The sequence below is a fragment of the Melopsittacus undulatus genome, chromosome 13, assembly GCF_012275295.1.
Source record: "Melopsittacus undulatus isolate bMelUnd1 chromosome 13, bMelUnd1.mat.Z, whole genome shotgun sequence".
NCBI classification, from domain to species: Eukaryota; Metazoa; Chordata; class Aves; order Psittaciformes; family Psittaculidae; genus Melopsittacus; species Melopsittacus undulatus.
The window spans coordinates 8,266,380-8,287,180 of record NC_047539.1 but is presented as its reverse complement, the minus strand read 5'-3'; the positions used below and the strand labels follow the sequence as shown (position 1 = coordinate 8,287,180).

At 41.2% G+C, this 20,801-nt stretch overlaps 1 protein-coding gene across 2 annotated transcripts; it reads right to left on the bottom strand.

The window, feature by feature from the left end:
• Positions 1-10,688: 10,688 nt before the first annotated feature.
• Positions 10,689-20,208, bottom strand: TRPV1 (transient receptor potential cation channel subfamily V member 1). 2 transcript variants are annotated; one of them, XM_034069026.1, is made up of 15 exons: positions 19,897-20,208; positions 18,803-18,969; positions 18,348-18,500; positions 17,815-17,955; positions 17,038-17,336; positions 16,239-16,415; positions 15,870-16,034; positions 15,495-15,590; positions 14,869-14,939; positions 14,073-14,238; positions 13,285-13,351; positions 12,548-12,864; positions 11,934-12,061; positions 11,567-11,682; positions 10,689-11,002 (listed from the first exon to the last, which is right to left on the bottom strand). In XM_034069026.1, the coding sequence occupies exons 1-15, from the start codon at positions 20,196-20,198 to the stop codon at positions 10,836-10,838; spliced, it is 2,532 nt and encodes an 843-aa protein (XP_033924917.1). In that variant the 5' UTR covers positions 20,199-20,208; the 3' UTR covers positions 10,689-10,835. The 2 variants fall into 2 exon arrangements, with proteins under 2 accessions (XP_033924917.1, XP_033924918.1); XM_034069027.1 differs by lacking the exon at positions 18,348-18,500 and having other exon boundaries at positions 19,897-20,090.
• Between the last annotated feature and the right edge of the window lie 593 nt (positions 20,209-20,801).

Sequence of the window (20,801 nt, the reverse complement as noted above, 5' to 3'; positions counted from 1 at the left end):
AACATCAGCTTAGCTCTCAACACGAAGTGTGATAGACTGTTTATTTGAAGTTGCTCTGAGGATGGAAATGTGAAAATAGGCAAAGTTAGATTAAATCTGGGTGAAGGTGCATTTGAGGACTCTTCCTTTAACTCACATATCAACCACAGTAAGAGGCCACTTAAATTCTTTTGCTAAAGAGAGAAAATGAGTTTGGCAGCAAGCAGCACTTTGAACTCAGAAAGCAGCTATATCTGAAAGCACCCAGATCTGTGTGGTTTAGCAGAATATAGGACCTAGCAGTGTGGTCTATTTATAATGTAATGGCAGTTATCCAAAAAGAAAAACTGGGACAAGCTACAGCAAGAGTCAAAGCCCTGTTACAAACCTGCCTATGAAAAGCTGTAGAAGGTCATATAAGCAGCTCACATGCACAAGAATTAAACTTCATCCCGCCTGTTCCATGTTAACAACTTCTTGTTCCATTATGAGGACAGCCTTGACTCAAACCTAACACACTTAACTAAACCCAAGTGTGGTCTTGTCTGTGCAATTGTCTGATTTAGGAAACTTGAGCCCAGACTGTTTCTAGCTAATCTTCCTGAAAACAGATAAGAACTTCACTTGCTACACATAGGTGTTGTGAGCTTGAACTGAACTGTTTTTTAAGGGCATACTTAAGAGTCAGGAAGTGAGAGGCAGAACTACAGTAAGTCACATCTGTGCAAACATTTTCTTACAGTTGTAATCATTAACCTGCCTAACCTTTATGTTCCCAGACCTGCCCACACTGAGATATCTGACAAGGCTAGCATTTTTCAGAAGCCATGGAAGGTTTTGCAATAGGCTCCATCACGGCCGTGCAAACTATTTTATAGAGTTTTATGACAGTTACCAGCTGCTCCAGTTACTAACAGAGATGCCATAAAGGTCACAAACATTAGTAACAAGGCATGCATCTCCTGTGAAAAATCACCTGAAAACATTAGCTTTGGATAGTATGCAGAGTACAAATAAGCAGCAGAAGCCCTGTTTGGCATTCATTATTTTGGTTTTCTAGCAAGTGCTAGACTTACTAGAAACTAAAATGAACAAGACGAAGGAAACCCCAGATGGGAGGGATTGAGCATTTGGAGATCTGCCATCTGACATCAGCGAGACAGAGCTGCATTTGTGTTCTGCTTGTACGTGACACGATCCCAGTCAAACTTGCATTAGAAGTTAGTCAGGTTTTATATTTAATTCTGTGATTTTTTCACTAAGGGGAAAAGCCGTTGTTTGAAGAGCATTTTTAAAAGGTAACAGCCAGGATAATTGTAAATTACTTATTGTCAGCATTCCACTCCCTAAGCTCCTTAAAAACAATCCATAGCTTAAGTATTAAAACACTCTGCATGCCAACTACCAGTAGCAGCCCAGTTCCCCTGAGCATAGTGTTTAATTGATGCACAAGTCTTTCATGATTTTTCACTGAGGAGAAAGTGTATTTAAATTCTCTTTGTTTCTGTGGAAAAGGATTCGGAGTTGTTGATCTGTTGTGGGAAGAATCAACAAGATACCCCATAGAGACTAAAAGCTTAAAAGAACATACCTGCACTTACTGCTAGTAGAGTTTATGCTGAAAAACCACAGGATGACGTACTTCTGTAAGGTACGATAAGAGGGATAAGATATTATAATTTTCCCCCATTTTTTTTCCAGCTAAATTTTAGCCAGACAGAAGGAAGTAAGTATGAGAGAACAGGCAAGTCACAACAGTATGGTCACAGTGCTACCCCAAGGAGGGCACAGAAATGGTGCTTTGCTGCCAGTCGTGTGTTTTAAGAGTGTAAATGCTGCAGCCATTCCACAGGTAGCAAGGCAAAACTCTCCTGATCGTACTGGCTTGCTTGCTAATGCTGAGCAGTGAGCTTGCAGTCCCCAGCACTGTTTCATGTTACTGATTTCTCTTCAGTAAGTTACCATAAGCAGTCAGTTGTCTCCCTTGCAACCAATCTCTTATGTTCCCAGAAAATACTGTATCAGAAAAAAAGTCGTGTCATTCCATCTTAAAGCAACAGAAGGACCTTGACCCTTAGCACTTCCCTTCACAGGGCACTTTACAGAAACTTTATAAAGAGAAACTAATGCAACAACTATTGCTTAATGGATCAGAGCTACTGCCTCTCATTTTTCTCTATAAAAGAAGCCTGTAAGCACATAGAATTCTATCTGAATTCAGAGATGCACATGGCTTTTTAAAGGCTGCTTTTCTGTCTTCACAATATTTCAATTGTATGTACCACCCCAGCTGAAAAAAATCTTCCTTTAATGTGCATGTCAGCATGTCCCACCTTAGAGATATATCCAGGCAGCTCTGTAGATGAATTAAGCTAGTTTTATTAATTATACTTGACTTTTTACCAAATGGTTCCTTGTTTTATAGATTCTGTTAAAATAACATTTTCTATTTCTCACTATTTATTTAGCCATTTTTACTCTGAGGGGTGAAAAATAAGGGACTTTGAAGATCAGCAAGAATCTGTATGAGTTTGTTTTTACCGTGCTTGCATTTTTGGACACACACTGTGCTATATCCCAAGTGATTAGGAAACTTTTTCAGATTCAAAGACTGCAGCTTGTAGTATTCAATGAGCATACACCCAGCTACCCTTCAAGTACATAGCTTCAGCAGCATTATCCCTGATACAATGCTCTCCTCATTCCTCCACTCAAACTTGTTCTAGAATCATACCTGTGTGCTGCTACACACACATACGAAGAGCTTTTCATGCTCCCCCAGACAACTGAATAGCACTTGCAAATATCTCAGTATTATGCTCATGAACTATGAGATAAGAGATTGTTTTGTGCAGCTGAGCAACAGAGAAATGAATTAGGCTGTGTTTGACTATCCTTTAACAAGAGACAGCTCTGTGGAAATTCATTCCAGGAAAACACTGGGATATCGCTTACCAGCTGGTACAGTGCAGACTGCAGGGACAAGTCAGCATCTTCAGCAATATTGTTATGCACATTTGCATAACACACATGACTGGAGATTTTATTCCCCCCAGTTTCCTGGCATAAAAGAACTGTCCCATTCACAAAAGGATAAAGAGATACTGGAGCCCCCATCACAAACATATTCCCTGCAACTATGTCACTATGCAGCTTGTTCTTTTGCTCAAGCCAAAAGCATCAAAGGAACAGCATTATGGCTGGGACAGCCAAAATTCCCCAACAGCCAGACACCCTAATTATTTCCTGCTCCTCCAAACTATGTTTTCTGGACCCAATTCAAGCAGTTTTCTCCACCTGCAGTGCTGATCCCTGAGATTTCTGCCTATCACAGTGAGTAACACTGCTCATGACACTCCCTAGTTCATTTCTGCTGTGCCTTCCTTTCTATAGCTAAGCTTGGGAACATGAGCACTGCATTCTGCATTTGAGAAACACCCAGCATAGCAGCACCCTGCTGAATCATAGTCAGAGCTCACTGAGACTACTCAAATATATACACCAAGAAAACAAAGGAACAGAGACAAACTGATCCCACGTCTCAGCTCCTACTCACATCCCCCTTCCCAAAGAAGCAAAGCTGCCTTCCTTCCTCCCTTATTATACTCTTTCTACACCTGATAGTGTGCTCACTTCCACCTGAATCTCTCTTAACTCTTGCACATGTGGCCACTTCCCTATGTAGGGTTGGGCTCAGTCATGGGTAAGCTGAAATAAATGCAATAATAATCTACTTTACATAAGTGGCATCAATATTTGACTTAAGGTCATAGTTATCCCTTCTGTTGGCAAAGTTACAGGGGACTAAATAAATACAAGATAAAAATAAGCAATGCAAGAATGACTCTGTCACTTCCTGTGTCGTCTGCATCTGTGCCTTTATCCCCTGCCACTCCTAAGGCAAAAAGTAACAGTGCAAAGCTACAAAGACCTTTGCCAGTCATCCTTTGTAAATGTGGAGTGTTGGGTGCTTCTTGTCCCTGTCCTGTATGCATGTGCAGTCTGCTGCTGCTGTAGGTCACAGGCTATGCATGGTCAATGGTGGAGACTCACATGGGTCTGCAACCTTTTGAGGCTTCTATTTGAGGAAAAAATAAAACCAGTTTTAAGACCATGAGATACCCACTTTTTAATTCTATTGGATAGTGCCATGTCTCCTGGGTGAAACAACATGCAGCGCTTCATAGAAGTCTTCTAAAGCACAAACTCTGCTTGGCTGTTCTGAGCCTCATAGTCCCAACTAGGTCAGGGTTCTCCAACGGTTTCAGCATTTGTACCCTCAGTAAACCTTCAGTTGTGGTGCATGGTTTCTGGTAATGCTTAGCAGCACAAGGGAATTAAGCAATATGAAAAATGCCTTGAGGAATACACTGTGAAGAAAGCATGCCCCACCTATATGCTACATTTTTGTGTTCAAGTCTGTACTGTTGACTCAAGTACTCTTTGGAGGGTGATCACCAAAACTGGGGAGGAACCTTAACCCTGTAGTAATTTCAGGTGGAACTAATAGTTCAGTCATTTGATTTTAAGAACATCAAACCTTCCTGTTTAAAATAAATAGATTTTTATCGTTCTCATCCCTCTAAATCCGGGGAATAATTCTTTCACCTTCCCACTCCAAAGATCTGATTAGACCTGTAGAAAACATGAGGGGAACAAAAATTCACCCACTATCAGGTCTTACACTGAGAGCTAACTTTGCATCAACTGTATGAGACACTCACTAACTAAAACAAAATGAAGTCCCTGCAAGCCCCTTCCACTTTCCATCAAGGTCTTCCTGTGAAATAAGTGAAGCAAAATTACAGGTGAACCTCTACCAGTTGAAATCAGCCCTCAGATACTTTAGTTCCCCAAAAGAAGAGACCTAAAATCTGCAGCAGTCAGGATGGCACTAGAAGTATTTTCTTACATGGGCTGAAGTTTGCAATTTCCACTGTTTCCAAAGGGAGTTCTTTGGACAAACACACATCGTATGTGTACCACAGAAAGATCATCTTTTCAGGATACATTTTTCCTGTCTCAATTTCAACCCATTATTCTAATTAAATCCCTTTTTATTGTGCAAATTATCACCTCTCTTTGTCAATGCTCCAATTTTCTGTTATTCAGTGCTTAGCTAAGATACAGCTAACTACTTCAATTTTTCCTCAAAAATAAGTCTCTTGAGAAACCTCTACCTGTTTCCAGCCTCAAACTCCACTCTTCTGTATCTTTCTGGTAATGAAGGACATTGTCTTCCTTGTGTCTTCCTCTGTGCCAATTAAACACTCTTGGCTTCTCCCCTCTGACTAACAGGAACTGAGGACATGATCCCTTTACTTTAGGTGGTTCATTATCCACATTCTCCTTTGGAATAAGAGAAACTGTCTGGGCTAAACCTACAATGCCAGCTTGGAAACAAATTACTCTGACTTAGTGACATAGCTTAAAACTGCTCTTACTGATCTAGTGAGTAGGAGCCTTCCTTTCAGTTCCTGTAATTGGGAGTTGCTCCTCCTGGCTGTGAAGTAGAGAGCTGACATGCCAATTCCAGGTGACAGTTTTCATACCAACATTCTGGTGACTAAAATGTTGCTTTCAAAGGCTGATTGTGACAGTGACCAAGAAGTACTGTCCTGGATGATGATGAAGTCTGAACCTCAGTGATTCTGTAAATGTTCATGTCTCCTCATGTCCACCCATGGCCTGCCTATTGAAACAGGAAGTGTTACTAATGGTGATGTAACTCTGCCACAGTATCACAAACACACCAGAAAGAGAGGAAGTCCAGTGAGGTCATTTGGTTGCTCTTCCTTCCCAGAGAAATAGGATATTCTCCATCATGTATTTTGAATTGCTTCATACAGTTTAACATTTGATGTAGGGGAAATTTGGTCCAGGTTTTCTCTGTGGAAACTACACCAGTCAGAAGGAATCCCAGTCTGCATGGTGTGGGTGATGGAAAGTGCTTCAGAGCCCTATAACCACATCAAGACGATCCAGTATGTCTATGCTGCATCTGGCAGCATCAATTAAGACCTCTTCCTCCTAGGCCCCAGTAAACCCATGTCTGCTGCCTAATGGAGCAAAAAAGATTTATAAGTATTCTTCATCACAAGAGGATTCTCTTTAATGCACCAAAACATGCAGGCTGGTGTTAAATATCCAAGCCCCTGGCTGACAGTGGGTTGCTCTGAACATCAGCTTATCCAGGATTTTTAAATGGAGTTTTTTGAGTTTGGAAGATTTAGCAAAACAGTTTGTTAAAAAAAAAAACCACCACTATATAAAGTTCCTATTGATGGGAGGCTGCAAACTTCAAGCATCATAAACTGAATCCACTGGCTTTATCCCTTCAGGCTATGGGGTTGGGAGGATCCCTTGTGTTTTGTAGCACAGCAGCACTTGCTGGGCACACACTGTGTGGATTTTTGAATGTTCAGGACTCCACTAAAGATGCATGACTGAGTAATATGCTAGCATGATACAGATGCCACAGAAGGGTGACAGGATTAGCTGGTATTTGACAAAGATGAATATGATTCTGCATAATGAATTTGATTAGAGGCAGCAAAGCAAGACAGTCGATCACAGGGAGAGGGGCTTTCCTGGGACAAGTCAGTTATGGGGTACCACACAGGGACTATGCAGCATCCCTACACATGGCATGAGGGCCCCCTTGTGGGCCCTGGTGTCTTCGTGGACCCCATAAAAAACTACCAATGTGCTGCCTGAGAGGAGATTAATGTTAATGTTTAATTAGAACAAGGGCTATCCAGCCTCCAGTACCTGCAGTGGCAGAGGGCACAAACAACAGGCTGTGGGGCTCCAAGTTTTATTGTGTAGAATGTGTATTTTTCTCAACTAATTCAGAAATTGCTGGAGCTTGAAAGACACAACAGTTCAGTCTGCATGGCTGACTAGATAAACTGCACCTCAGGTATGGCAACACTGTAAAATAGTGAGATCAGATTTTGCTTTTCCATGTGTTCATCTGTCTATTTTCAACTCACAGTGAAGTGTAGCCCAACTCACCTTTGTCCAGCTCACGTCTTCTTGCTGTCTCCCATCCCACACATGTTTGCAATCATTGCTAGTTACAGTCATCACCCACAGACAGGAGGTGAGCACATCAACAGCCTTCATTTCTTGTGCCTTTGTCCCACTGTGGTTATTGGGAGCTGGTGGATATATACACTGTCAAACCTGATCATCTCATATTAAGCACTTAGCGTAGACACAAATTAATGTATCTAATAACTGTGAGAGGACAAATTCTTACCACCTACAAGCCTCATGGAAACCACTGCTGTTTCTAACCATGTTCAATGTGAAATAACTATGCAAACTTCAAACTAAACATCCCCAAGCACTCAAGATATGGAATCTGCAAGATCATGCAAAATCTGTCTGCCAAGGTGAGCAGAACCTCAATAAAAGAACCCAAGTAAAGATAATCTATTGTAAAGCCATGCTCCTCCTCAGCCAGTGAGGTGGCTAGCACTAGAAATAGGAAGGTGCTGGTTCTAGAAAAGCTATTGTTATAAGCACAAATACTTCCTGATACACCACCTCTGTTTCCTGGGGGTTAATTGCCGCCATGCACCGTGAGAGTGAGTCTTTGCACTCCCCTTCATAATAAGTACATCCCCCGCAGGCATCTCACCCAGTCTGCCTGAACAGAGACACACCTCCATTTCCAAAGGCAATTCTATGCACTCAGGTGGAAGAAAGATGAAGGATGAAGTAAGCTCTGGCCAAGAGTCCTGATCTGCTGAGTCTGAGTTAATGTGTTCAACACCAGTTTGGAGCCACTGGCAAGCTTCACCTCCCCATCTGTAGGAAATAAATTTCTGCCCATCACAGTAATTAAGTCATGATACAGCTGGAAATTCAGAGATTAGTAATAATCCACTCTAGGAAAGTGGGATAATTTTGTTTGCTTCCCAGAAAAAGACTTAAGGGACTTAAAAAATGCAACCAAAAGCCCCACCAGTACTGCCCTATCCCAAAGCTACACGGCATTTACATTTTTAACCACAGCACTGTACTGGTGTATGTTTTCACTCTGAATTCCAGTATCTCTGGTTTGTATTAAAAAGTTCCTTCCACTCTTTATAAACTTGCTGGAGCAGAAAGGGACAAGAAGGCAGAGGTCAATGTTTTGTTCAGATTACTCAGGGCAGCTGATCTATCCTTCTGGATAGGCACTTGATGTAAATCAAGGTGGAATTTAAGCAATGGATTAAGCATCTACCCAAGCTAATAATTATGGGAAATGGATCCCTCCCAGGGAATACAGAAATTTTATGAATGCTTTCCAGCTATATCATGATCCTGATGTGCTTTCAAGCATAGATTTGCCCTGGCTCACAAAGGCATGAAGACAATCTGGTCAGCCCCTTTCTACATGTATTCTTAATAGCTTTAATAGTAAGTTATTTCACTGTCTCAGCCTGTCTTGTCTACTTGGCTGTACTGTTTTACATGTGGTCTGTCTCTTGCCACGTTCAGCGTGGAGCATAACGAAGCCCTGAGTGGAAACTAAAGAAACTTCTACCAGGCGTTTAGAGGTACACCTTTGCAATGGTATGCCATTGAACACATCTACTTTAAACATCCTTGTGGTTTTCTTGTCCAAGAAACAAAAGCTGTTGGGTTTAAATGCTGATTATTATTTTTTTTCCCCTCAAGAAATTCTTTCACAACCTTTAGGAAGTTTCTCTTGTTGTATTCCACAAACTCTATGAAAATAAACTTACATTTGTTCTAAATTATGTTAACAAAAGAAACAAGTCCTCTAGGTGGTGCTACTATTTCAAATAAAGCAGCTGGATGCTTGAAGGCTTCTTGTAATATATTGCTGTGGTACCCTGTGAGAAAAGAGCACTGAAAAATCCTGGTCCCAGTAAAAGAACTGATGCCAAATAACCCAAAACTTCATCTAACAAGTGTTAGCAGTGAAGGGCAGTCTGGATGTAAATCTAGTAATTGTTTCTCTTTAAGAATGTGTTTCAGTATCTTCCTAAATGTAGAAACATTACAGGATGTATTGATCAAAATTATCTTTCAGTGGCTGACTCAGCTTTCTATGTCTTTGATTTCCAGTTTACCCAATAATTTGCAACTGACCCCTCCGGCATATGTACAACTCTTCAATGACTCATATGAATATTCTCTGATCGCAGTCTTTGGATGTGGCACAGGCCAAGCATGACAGCTTTCCCTGGCAAAAGCTGCATGATCTGGCCCAATTTCATAGAAGCATTTTAGCACAATTGTACTTCAAATACAACCGCTGAAACAGTGCACACACTTGACCTGGAACATGGTTAAAAACCTTGTTGGCTTAAGGATATTTGTATATGCATGCTTTACTTGGACATCAGAGGCTGTTAAATGCTTTAGTTATACACAACAAGGAAAGAAGGTAAAACAATTTACCTTTTCTTGCTCAGCACAGCTGCACAGGTCCAGTACTGAAATATTGGGTCAGCTGCCTACAGGACAGATTTTCTGATCCTTAGTTCCTTTCTGGCCAGCCACTTTCCTAGAGGATGCCCAAGTTCCTCCTATATTCTTTCCTCTCTTTCCAAAGCTCCTATCTGTACTTTTTGAACATCTGCCTATTTTCTTTCTGATACTGTTCCTGATTCTCTTTGTAATCCAGCCACATGGATTTGCAGCATCAGAGTTCTTTCCCCGTGTGGTTGCTGTCAAAGTCAAGAACAAAAACTGATTTTAAGATTATTATTGTTATACATTATTATACATCTGACCTTTGAAAAATATATTCACTATAACCACTATCTCTTACTTTGTGCAAAGTTCCTCTGTTATCTAAATAAATGTCAAATTTGGGATCTTGTTAAGCCTTCAGCCTCAGTAACTGTGAATTCTGGAGTTTACTCGGACAGTGTAAGAGAAACATTTATTTCACTGATTTTGACTAGTCAACCTTTAAAATTTCACAGAGTATATTTGTTATTGTGTATGAGTAAAGAATAACAACATCTCTAAATTATACATCAGTTTGTTTTCTTTCTCTGTGTCCCTATTTATATACCTGCTTTCCAGGAAACATTCCTCATAAGAATGTATCTCTGGGCTCTTGGTGATTTTTACTGCTCTTTTATGCCTCCTTCTCCAATTTTGTAACAGTTTGGTTTTTGAGGCTGCAAAACCACCAAATTGGGGCCTTTAACTGCCTACAAAAATACTTTTTAAAACAAGAAGGAGAATCAAAAAGCAGACAAAAAGCATGAAATCCACTCTGTTCAGTATCAAGTGATAATCATTTTTCTCTAGGTGATTTTGTTATTTTCAGGTTATCAACAGAATACCCACAGCCCCTGACCACTTGCACCATCCTGCAAAACTTAGTGAAGTTCCTGTTAGCTAACAATCAATGCAAATGTCAGCTCAGATCTCAGAAACGCATGAGGGCACTTGCAAAGAGTAAAAGAAATGGATGAAGACTGGCAAGAATCTGCACTAAAAAAGTGCACTTATAGACAGCTCTGAAGTGTGGAGAAATCTCTATTTATTTATAAAAAAAAAAACCCCAGACAACTATGGAAACTGTTTCCAATACTTCACAGGGGGCCTAGATGCAAATATCTAGCCAAGTAAATACAAACCAAGCAGTACAGATGGTTTCTTGCTGATTTATATTAAAAATAACCAGGAAGGCATGAGCTTAAACAACAAGTAGTTTATTTAGCATACTTCATGGATCCCTGCACACTGTAATTTCCCCGATCCTCTATCTTTTTCCAGAAATCCCTGTTCTTACAAATGAAGTGCTTTAGTTGTCCTGCTTGTGAGAACCAACAAAGGCAACTACAGTTAGCCTTCTTAAAAATAAAATAAGATTAGACTGACTTTGGAAGTGACTCCTTCAATGTCTCAGAATATTCTGGCTCATAATAAGGTTCCAAAATAGGTTTTAATTTGACTTCTTCTGGTAGTTTTTGTGTCTCTTCTCTCCTGCTTCCATCTCTTAAAAGCGGAACCAATGTTTTCCAGTTTTTTCCTGAAACTAAAAAGGAAAGGAATGGTTAATTTTTCACCCTCCACAGAAACAGAAGAAATTATGCAAGTGGTTTAAATAGGAAGCTGATGACAGAAGAAGAAAGAAGCAGGAAGAAATGGTTTTGTGGTTTTCTTCTCCATACTGTTCCATGAGCTTTCCATATTTCATCTGGTAAACACCAGCAGAAACTGATTGTATAGCTAAATTATTCTCTGCTGGATGCTGAGCTCCCAAACTACAGGGTTTGGGGTCTCTGAAGTACCTTCCTGGCTATCTGGCTGCTATTCTACACTGTTCCATCTCCTTTGGATTTACACACATTCTCTACCTCATAAAAATCTACAATGGGAATGATGAATCCATGGGGCTTCTATTCCAATGAGTAAAACTGCTATTTGAATAATGAGACCACTTAATCCTTTACATTTTGTGCTGACTAAAAATGCCATTAACTTGGCTACTGCCATTATCATTAAGTGCATAAAACTGACTGCCTTTTAACAATTAATTGATGCTGCTTCTATTACCAGTGTCAAATCCATACTAGGAATAGGTCCCTGAAACCCTCACCTCTGCCAGGCTTAATAGAGTAACTGGGATTCCGTTTGAGGTCCCCAGAGCACCCAGGATCTTCATTGATTATGCCCAAATTAGTATTCCACGTGGACCAGTTCACTTCATCAACCCTAGGGAGAGAACACAAAACCAGTATCTATTCTAAGGGTCACCAGACCACTCCAGAATGAGTTGAGATCACAAACTACCACCTCTCAAGTCTCAGATCTGACCCAGAAAACAGATTCAACTGATTACTGTAGACAGTGTCAGTACAGTACTTCTCAGAGTGCTCCACAGAAAAAGTTCTGCTTCCCATCACCAAACACCTTTTTGCTATTTGTCTACAAATACAAACAAATTTGACATACAAACAGGTTACCTAAAGCACCATCTGTAATCATCCTGGCCATCAGGTGTGACCCCAACCAAGACTTGCTTCCCAGACCGGAACGAGCGCCTCACACAGTTCAAGTAGCTGTTCTCAATATCCAAGATTGTGATAGCTCTCTACAGGTAAAAGAAAACAGAACACTGAAAAGCTGCAGTTTCAAGGTCCCTCTGTTAATATGTCATTAAAAATGCTGAATTACTGCCCTGTGATTAGAACTATTAAATTCTCTTTCTTACCTCAAACAAAAACTGATATGCCTTTGAGGTTCTGGTAAAGATTGTTTTTCTCCTTGCGTAATCCCTGTCTCCATAGTCTGATAAGGATTTTCCATCATCAGAAGCCCAAATAATTTTGTCTAATAACAAAAGTACTTATTTTCTTAAATTCTGAACATCTCTGGAACATTGGGAACATCTGCTTAGGCAAAGCACCAAATATGCACGGAAAAGGAACCAATATCCTTTTTTTAGGAACTGTTCAGAGGATCAGAAAGCAGCAGTGACCTGATACTTAAATACCTGTCAGTTCCTAAAGATTCATTCTAAAATTTATGATTCCCCATACCCTCTTTCTTGGATAACAGCCTCACAGAACCAATGTACCTGGAGTTTCCAGATGCTCTTGCTCTCCTGTGCAATTTTGCTCACAGTTTCCCCCATCAGTGCAATAAGCATGTTGAGCAGGAGGATGTATGTAAGGATGACATAAAGAACCAAAAGGATGACAAACACTGACTTGAACCTGTAGTTCTCTGTGAACTCCAGGTCCCCCATCCCGATAGTGAACTTGAAGAGCTCCAAGCAGGTATAATATAGACTGTTGTAGGATGTGCGGCCTCGTTTCACATGGCAGCATCGGGAATATTCAGAGATATTTGTATCCTGCCCCTCATTGTCATCTTCAATTAAAGTCACCACAGCTGTTGCAAAAGAGGAATCACATATGCAAGATGAAAATACAATTTGGAATTGTAATTCCATTGCAAGCAATGAAAGTGAGGATAAACATAAAATATTTTATCTTCATGGTTATTGTCCCCAGAGAAACTTCTCTATAAAATATTTGCCAGAACTGACACCCTCTCAGAAGGTGTTGTCTCAATTTTAACTATATAGAACAGGATGACTGTTTTTCCATCAACTTTGCAAAGCAGTTTGAGACCCAGGGATGAAAAGCTGACTGAAACTACTACAGATAATTGTTATTCTGAAGAGATACTTCTCTTGTAATAATGTTAAATTTGTTAGTTCTAGTTGGAAACAAAGTCAAAGCCACTTGAAAAATAAGATCTTCTGAGATTCTTTAAGGTAAGAAAAAGTAACTCCAAGTATGACCTTACCTGTAGAAAATCCCAAGAGGAATACTAGATAGACAAACATGAAGCGACATAAATCTCTAAGGATCATCTGTAAGATGGAAAAAGAATATTTTTATACTGTTAGAACTTGAATATAAACTACAAAAAAATAGTAGAAAATACTGCTTCAGCTCAAGAAGGCATTTGCTGTGAGTGGCTGTTCATGCACTGAACAGCTGTTTATCCTGCTGAGATAATAGAACAGAAAACATTTTTCTCCATTACTTATGCAACAGTTTACATATGCAAGACATATGCATGCCAAATAATTTCATCTTTGCGAGGGTAAACCACATTAAGACAATTTCATCTTTCTTCCCCTCTTGGGCTAGCTGTCTATATCGTACACAGAGATTTATTACCCAACTACTGCCTCTTAGCTCATTGCTTTGTCTGGTAACATTTAGTCTATAACTAAAGAAACTTCCAGCTGATAGAAGGCTGTGGCATTTCCCACCACACCATTCTGCACTGTTCTTACTCTATTTTAACATCCCTATCCAACTGTAGTTATTCTGAAGCACAGGGTTAATAACAATACCACAACTACTGTAAAATACATGGATGAGGAACAGGACATTTTTCTATATAACTTAAAATTGGATCATTTAATTCAGAAAATAATGACCAGGTGCAGTAGAGTGGTATAAGATTTCCCACTGACATCATCGATGTAGATAGGGCAACTTCTCTCCTGGAAACAGGGCCGTTGGCAGCAGTGTCCTAATCTGAGCCCTCTGCTGCTCTCATCATCCACTCACTGAACTAACCTTGGCAATCATGACAGAGTAAATACCCATCTGCTGGAAGCCACGGGTGTAGTACAGCATGTTTGCCCAGCCCAGCGCCAAGGAGAAGACCATGGAAGCCACATACAGTTCCTGGCCACAGAAATACAGCACCACAGAGCTCAGGAGGAGCAAGGAGTGAACAAAGCTGAAAGAAAAGCATAGTCTGGATGCATGAGGTAATAAATCAGAATGAGGAATTGTCCAAAACACAAAGGAAACCTGGAAGACATTTCCTCTCCCTTCATTCTTTCCCTTCTTAAACTCTACAATTCCTCTTGCAATCTACCCAGTTTGCCCACATACAAATTCCTGTAGTCTCATCCCTGCTCTTCTTTGTTACTGGAGGGAAGAAAAACCCTTGAAACCACCAGTTTCTTCAGCACTCCCGCTCTTTCCACAGACCCATGAAGTTGCCCTGTTTAATTGCACTCCAGCTAGGGGGAGAAACAGCCCAAATTACTGAGAGGCAAAGCTCCCTTCAGGAACAGGAGGATTTCTGCATATCCAATGCATACACCTGATTGCAAGCCCAACTTGGAGATCTACTCCTAATTCTGCTCCATGACACAGTTACTGAACTTCAGACACTTCATTTGCTTTACCTCCCAATCAGGTACTGATCCAGACCTGCTTGTTCCAAGTGCTATGTTATCCACTGCCAATTATTTTGTAAGGATCCAGGAAATTACAGCAAAACTTCTACCAACTACAAATGGCTTCAGCCAAAGCTACAGATTTCACACACTGAAATGCAATCAAAGGTATTGGAGCTTACAAAAGAACCTCACTGTAGCTGTCAACTATCAGTGTCCTGAATGACGGGCGCCTCTGCACGAAATACTGTATCTGGAAAGGAAAAAAAAAAAGGGGGAATGAAGATCAGGTTTGCATCCATGGAGGGATTAAGTATCCCATGTGAATGCATCAACTAAGCACTGATACCTATACCAGGAAGCTGGTAGCTATTAAGCAGCTCCCAAAATAGCTGAAAACCAAAACTGGCACGAGATCTAGGGAGGACTCTTCAAGTGACACTTTGTTTCTCTTTCATCTGGCACCTCTTTTGAAGACAACAACATGTTCAGTCACTGGTTTGAGGACTGTGCTTTACTGCACACTCCCCACTGGCTGCCAAGAGGAAGCAGGGGGACTTTAAGCTAAGACAGGTGATCTTTAATAGAGGCCTGGCTATTTGCAACATCCTATTTTTAAGGCTTGACTTGGCTAATTATCAAGATGCTCCCTGGCTTCTAAAGATAGTATTTGTTTATACAATAGATTTGTAGCTCTCAACTGCAACACGGATCATTGTAGCAGCCAATGCTAATGAATAAGAAAGGCATGTTTGATTCTCTCCTACACCAACCCAAACAGCAGTAGGAAAAGTTTCAAATATCTTACCCCTCTGAGAAAAAAATAGAGACCTCCCAATACACTCAGGATCTCTCCAGTCACTCGAAAATATTCCCCAGTGCTGTGACCAAATGTGAAGGGAGGCTGTATGAGACAGAAAGATAGGTATGTTCAGCAGAACTGGAGATAGGGAAGACCTGTCTTGCCAGCAGCTGAAAGCAACTGCATTTCTGAGGGAACACATTAATTTTCTGAATGTGTCGCAGCAAGGGGGCAAGACTGAGGGCCAGCAGGGTCAAAACCTCCCCCCTATGCTCAGGAAAGAGGATAATCCTGATGTTAAGAGCATACATTCAAATGGGAGACAGTTCCACGATATCATGCAGTGGGTGGTTCCCCTAATATATGCCAAGAGTAACATACCTTCTCTTTCTTCTCTACAGGTCTGTAGTAGGCCGCTGCAGTGAGGATGGTAATGTGCAGGGTATAGACAAAGAAGTTGAAGTAAAATAAGTGTTTGACAAACCGGTCCCACTTGTCTTGTAGCAGCCTGTTAAGGGGTTCCACCAGCAGCATCTCATGACGGTTCTGAGTGGAAGGAAAAAAGAGAAGAATCTTGACAGGACCAATATACAGTAGGCTCTGGAAACAGCAATGATATTCATCTTCAGCAAATGTTCCCTCTAGTACTCTTGAACCCAGGAGGGGAGATTGCTGTTTTACAGAACTAAGGCAAAAGTGCTGGAGCTCTTCCCCAACAGTGAATAAAATGCCAAGGAGGTGCATACTCACTGGGGTTTCACTGCTGTAGGCAATAATCTCAAGCACTGAATTTTTTTCACATGTGTCTATACAGGACAGGTCATAAAGGGATGAGTGGACAGGTCCATAAGCCCATTCAGTGAACTTCCTAGACAAATGTCTGCACTCAGGATCTTTGATCTCTCGTCTGAGGATGTAAGCGAAAATCTAATTGCAAAAGAACAATACAATCAACATTTCAGTGCTAATGGACTTCTGGTTCCTTGGTATCTCCACAAGACAGGATGGCTAATTTCTCCCTAGATTAACTGAAGTCAAACGACTGGAACATTGCAGAGATCAAAGTCTCAAGTAAACACTATTAATCTTCTGACTGGATGCTGGGAGACAAGCAATACAAATACCACTTATAACTTGTCATGACTGGTTTCAGAACTGCAAGAGAAAGGCAGAAACGTATTTCTGAGCATGCAGCCATTTGGAATGGGGACTGCCAAAAGATGAGTTATATCAGCCAGTCAAAAGTACACGGCCTTTAGTGGTTCAGATGATAGCAGAGACCCACCTTCTGTTTCCACTTGGGCTGCCTGCATACCAGTGGTGTATGAGTAATGCAAGCTGGGCGCACACACACACCTTGTAGCCTTTAAGTTTGGTGGTTGAAAACTATACAGTTTTGCATGTTAAACTGCAGCACTGGTTCCTCTTAACTAAAGGGCCCTAACAATAAGCAGTGATAAAATCTGTCCTATATAACTATTTTGCATGTACTCTGTATAACCTGGTACAGTAAAGAAACAGTTAATGAGACAGACATTTGCTCACCTACCCCTATCTTCCCTGTTTTGGCTGCCAGAGTTAATGGAGTCAGCCCTTTCTTGTTGGTGAGTTCTTCTAGCTTCAAGATTGGATTAATTTTGGCACCAAGGATCAATATATTATTGTACATCTTGGTAACAAACTTGGTATTATCCTTGGTATTATCTGCAATTTCCACCAGTGTGTGAAGGACCATGTTGCCCATGGAGTCCTCAGCAGCAATGTTGGCGGCCTGATAGGGGTTCTCAAGGAGGAATTTCACAATGCAAAGCTGGTTGGTGCAGGCAGCCAGGGATAGAGGCAGCTCCCCTGTGGGCAAGCAATGGGAATGAGTTATCAGAAAGCCCATTATTACACATATATAAGCAGAAAGATCACATTGTTTTCATCTTTCACTGTGAGGTCAATTTCTCTGTATAACAACTATCACCAATTTTTGTGACAGTTGTTAGAATCACATCTGCTCTAGTTTAACTGCATCCCAGAAACATGGCTCCTTAAAAAAGCATTTCAAGGACAGCTGGCAGAAGGTTACAGCCTTTCAAAGGATACAGTGCTCCTAAAACAAAGGGATGCAGACACCAAGCTCACACTGAACACCACCAGCTACCAACTGCTTTCTTATTAACTCAGCCTTTGGGAGGTAATATTTGGACTAAATGGTGAAGCAGCCCATCTGGTACTTCTGAGTCTCCAGTCCCACATAAACAGGATTATTTAACAGCTTGCATTTGGGATTATTGATTGAGTTATCCTAGCATTAAGCCCATACTGTGCTCACCCCTACCAAAATAAAAGCCAGGTTTCCCTTTGATTTTCCTGAAGAACTCCCCACAGGCTCTTGCATGAACATCTGCTCCATTCTGGACCAAGAGCTTCACCAGGTACATGTTCCTTCTCTCAATGGCGATGTGAAGTGCAGTCTGGCCTACAGAGACATTCATTAGACAAAATCTTCAACATTTCATACAGACAGAGAGCTTTTAGGCATGACAATTTGTTCAGCTCCATATAAGATGGTGGAACTGAGAGCTTTGCAGAATAACAAACTCTGTAATTGAGCAAAAAATGATGGCACAGAGAGCAAATATAAGTCCCCTGAGCTTGCTATTAAATCACTTTATATAAAAGTGGCAGAATATTGCACCTCACAAAACATTGCCCTAGAATGAATGCACTGATTGTTAATCACACACTGGAACTTTGGGTGCTGCATCCTCAGGCATAAGGCCTCATGCAGAAGGCTGTCTGAAAGCCCTGCCTAACCCTATCTTCAGACTTAACACCAAGAGTATTCACTGTAGCAGTCGTTACTCTTACCCTTGTAGTAATTGTCTGTATACTCTGCGTTAACAAACTCTTTCAGAGTTCCAGTTTTCTTTGCAATATCCAGCAGCAAGGGAATAGTGTCATTTTTCCCATCATGTAGATTCAGCATGGCTTTCAGTAAGCAGGTTTTCCCAGTTTCTGGCTCTATAGCACAAAAAAAAATTGAAGCTATATAGAAGTGATTGCAAGCCTCCTGTCTACTCCTGGGCATGCAGGAATTGATGAGTTTCTTTTCAAGAGCTCATACAGGGTTTGACAGAAAATTGCAACTTTTCTGAATTCTCCTGTAACCTTACAATCAGTGTATTGCCCAATCAATAAGGAAGCACTGGCTATTAGAGGACCTCCTGCAGACATTGAACACAATTATGGTTTTGAATTTTAATCTCAGGAGCACTGCTAGAGGAAAAAGAGGGCAACTTAAGGTATGTGAAATTAAAGGGTACCTTTGAACTCATCATCTGTGAGATGCTTCAAGGTTCTATTAAGGTAGAGTAGCAGATCATCCAGGTCCCTTGTGTTGCCTTGTGCTACAGCATCAAAGATCCTTCTGCGGTCATAAAATTTAAAAGCCTTTTCTGAGCAGCCTGTGATGGAATCTGTAGATCGGAGCCTAACAAGGGAGAATTTCAGTTACTTAGAATCATAGAATAGTTAGGGTTGGAAAGGACCTTAAGATCATCCAGTTCCAACCCCCCTGCCTTGGGCAGGGACACGTCACACTAAAGCATGCCATGCAAGGCTTCTTCCAACCTGGCCTTGAACACTGCCAGGGATGGAGCATTCACAACCTCCCTGGGCAACCCATTCCAGTGCCTCACCACCCTAACAGTAAAGAATTTCTTCCTTATTTCCAATCTAAACCTCCCCTGTCTAAGTTTTAACCCGTTATCCCTTGTCCTGTCACTACAGTCCCTAATGAATAGTTCCTCCCCAGCATCCCTATAGGCCCCCTTCAGATACTGGAAGGCTGCTATGAGGTCTCCATGCAGCCTTTTCTTCGCCAGGCTGAACAGCCCCAACTTTCTCAGCCTGTCTTCATATAAAGTCAGATATTTAGCATACTTTTTATAAACTATCAGAATAGTATTTTTCATTTGCTTGTGTGAAATAATAAGCACTAGAGATGGACCTGCAGAGTCTGTGAGGTCAACAAAGCCTGCAAGCAACTGTCCTGATATATTTATGTATCTGTTGCTGAAAGTTGAGAACAAGGCTTAACAGAGGTATTGAAGTACAACAGCCTAACTGCAGGCTGGGAGCCAGCAAGCCCACATTATCATTCTGAACAATGTCCATTCACGAAACAGAATTAAGGTCTACCACTAAATTCGGGCAAAATATCCATGGAATACATTTTTAGAGATGTCAAGAGACAACAGCTATTGTCACTTTCAGATGCAACACTCCTTATTTTGGCATAGAAAACAGTGAAACTGAAAAAATGGGCACACACATGGAGAGAACAAATGCTGCTCTAAGAAACAGTCTGCAGCTGTCAAACCATTCATTACAACCAAATCTTGCAAGGCAAACTTACTTGTGAAATTTCCCCCTTTCCAAATTGGCATGAAATTTGATGACAGAAGGTGCCAACAGGTGATCCATCTGGTACAAGGAGTCCATGGGAGCCATGTCCTTATCACTATCCCCCATCACAAACCTCCCACGTCTTGCAAAGATGTTGCTTTTGGGTGGATGGACCTTGGTGTTGAGTGTACTCTGGAGGCTGTCAGATGTTTCCAGCGTGGAGTCCTCCCCATCTGTGTGTTCATCTGTTGCTTCAGATTCCTCCATGTCAGAACTGCCAAATTTCTTCATCTTCCCAAGAATAGAAGACATGATGAGCAAGCAGCCTGTGGGGAATGACACAAACACCTCAAGTCAGCGCTTCACAGGGCTATGAGTCCCCCTTTTGCCTAGAAGTACTCTCCAGAAACAGCAGGGAATGGATTGGTTACTCTCATCATAGAAGTGAGACAGATGGACACATTCACTAGAGAGGTGAAACAGTTTAGTAGGTCATTATCTCCATGCTGTTTGTTACTGTCCCCACTGCCCTTACCTATTTCAGAATGAAGAAAGCAAGTCAGAGTGGCCCAGATCTTGCCAGCAACCCCACTGCAGACCTGACTATTTCTGTTTAAAATTAGTGCCTCATCCTCATCCCACCCCTCCAACCATTGTTAAAGCCTGAACAATTTTTGTTTTTCTTCTCTACTTTCTGTTTTGTGCCACGATATGTTCTCAGGATTTTATCAGGCATGTGAAAAATGCCAGGTGTGCCATAACAGCAGCTCAGGGATGCTGAGCATTGAGGGCTTCCTGCATATTGGAAAATTATGGCTTCACCAGAATTACAGCAGTGCCCAATGAAAATTGGAGCGTGTGATTCTTGAGAGTGTCACCTCAAACATGAGATAGAAAGGGAAAGGTTACCACAGA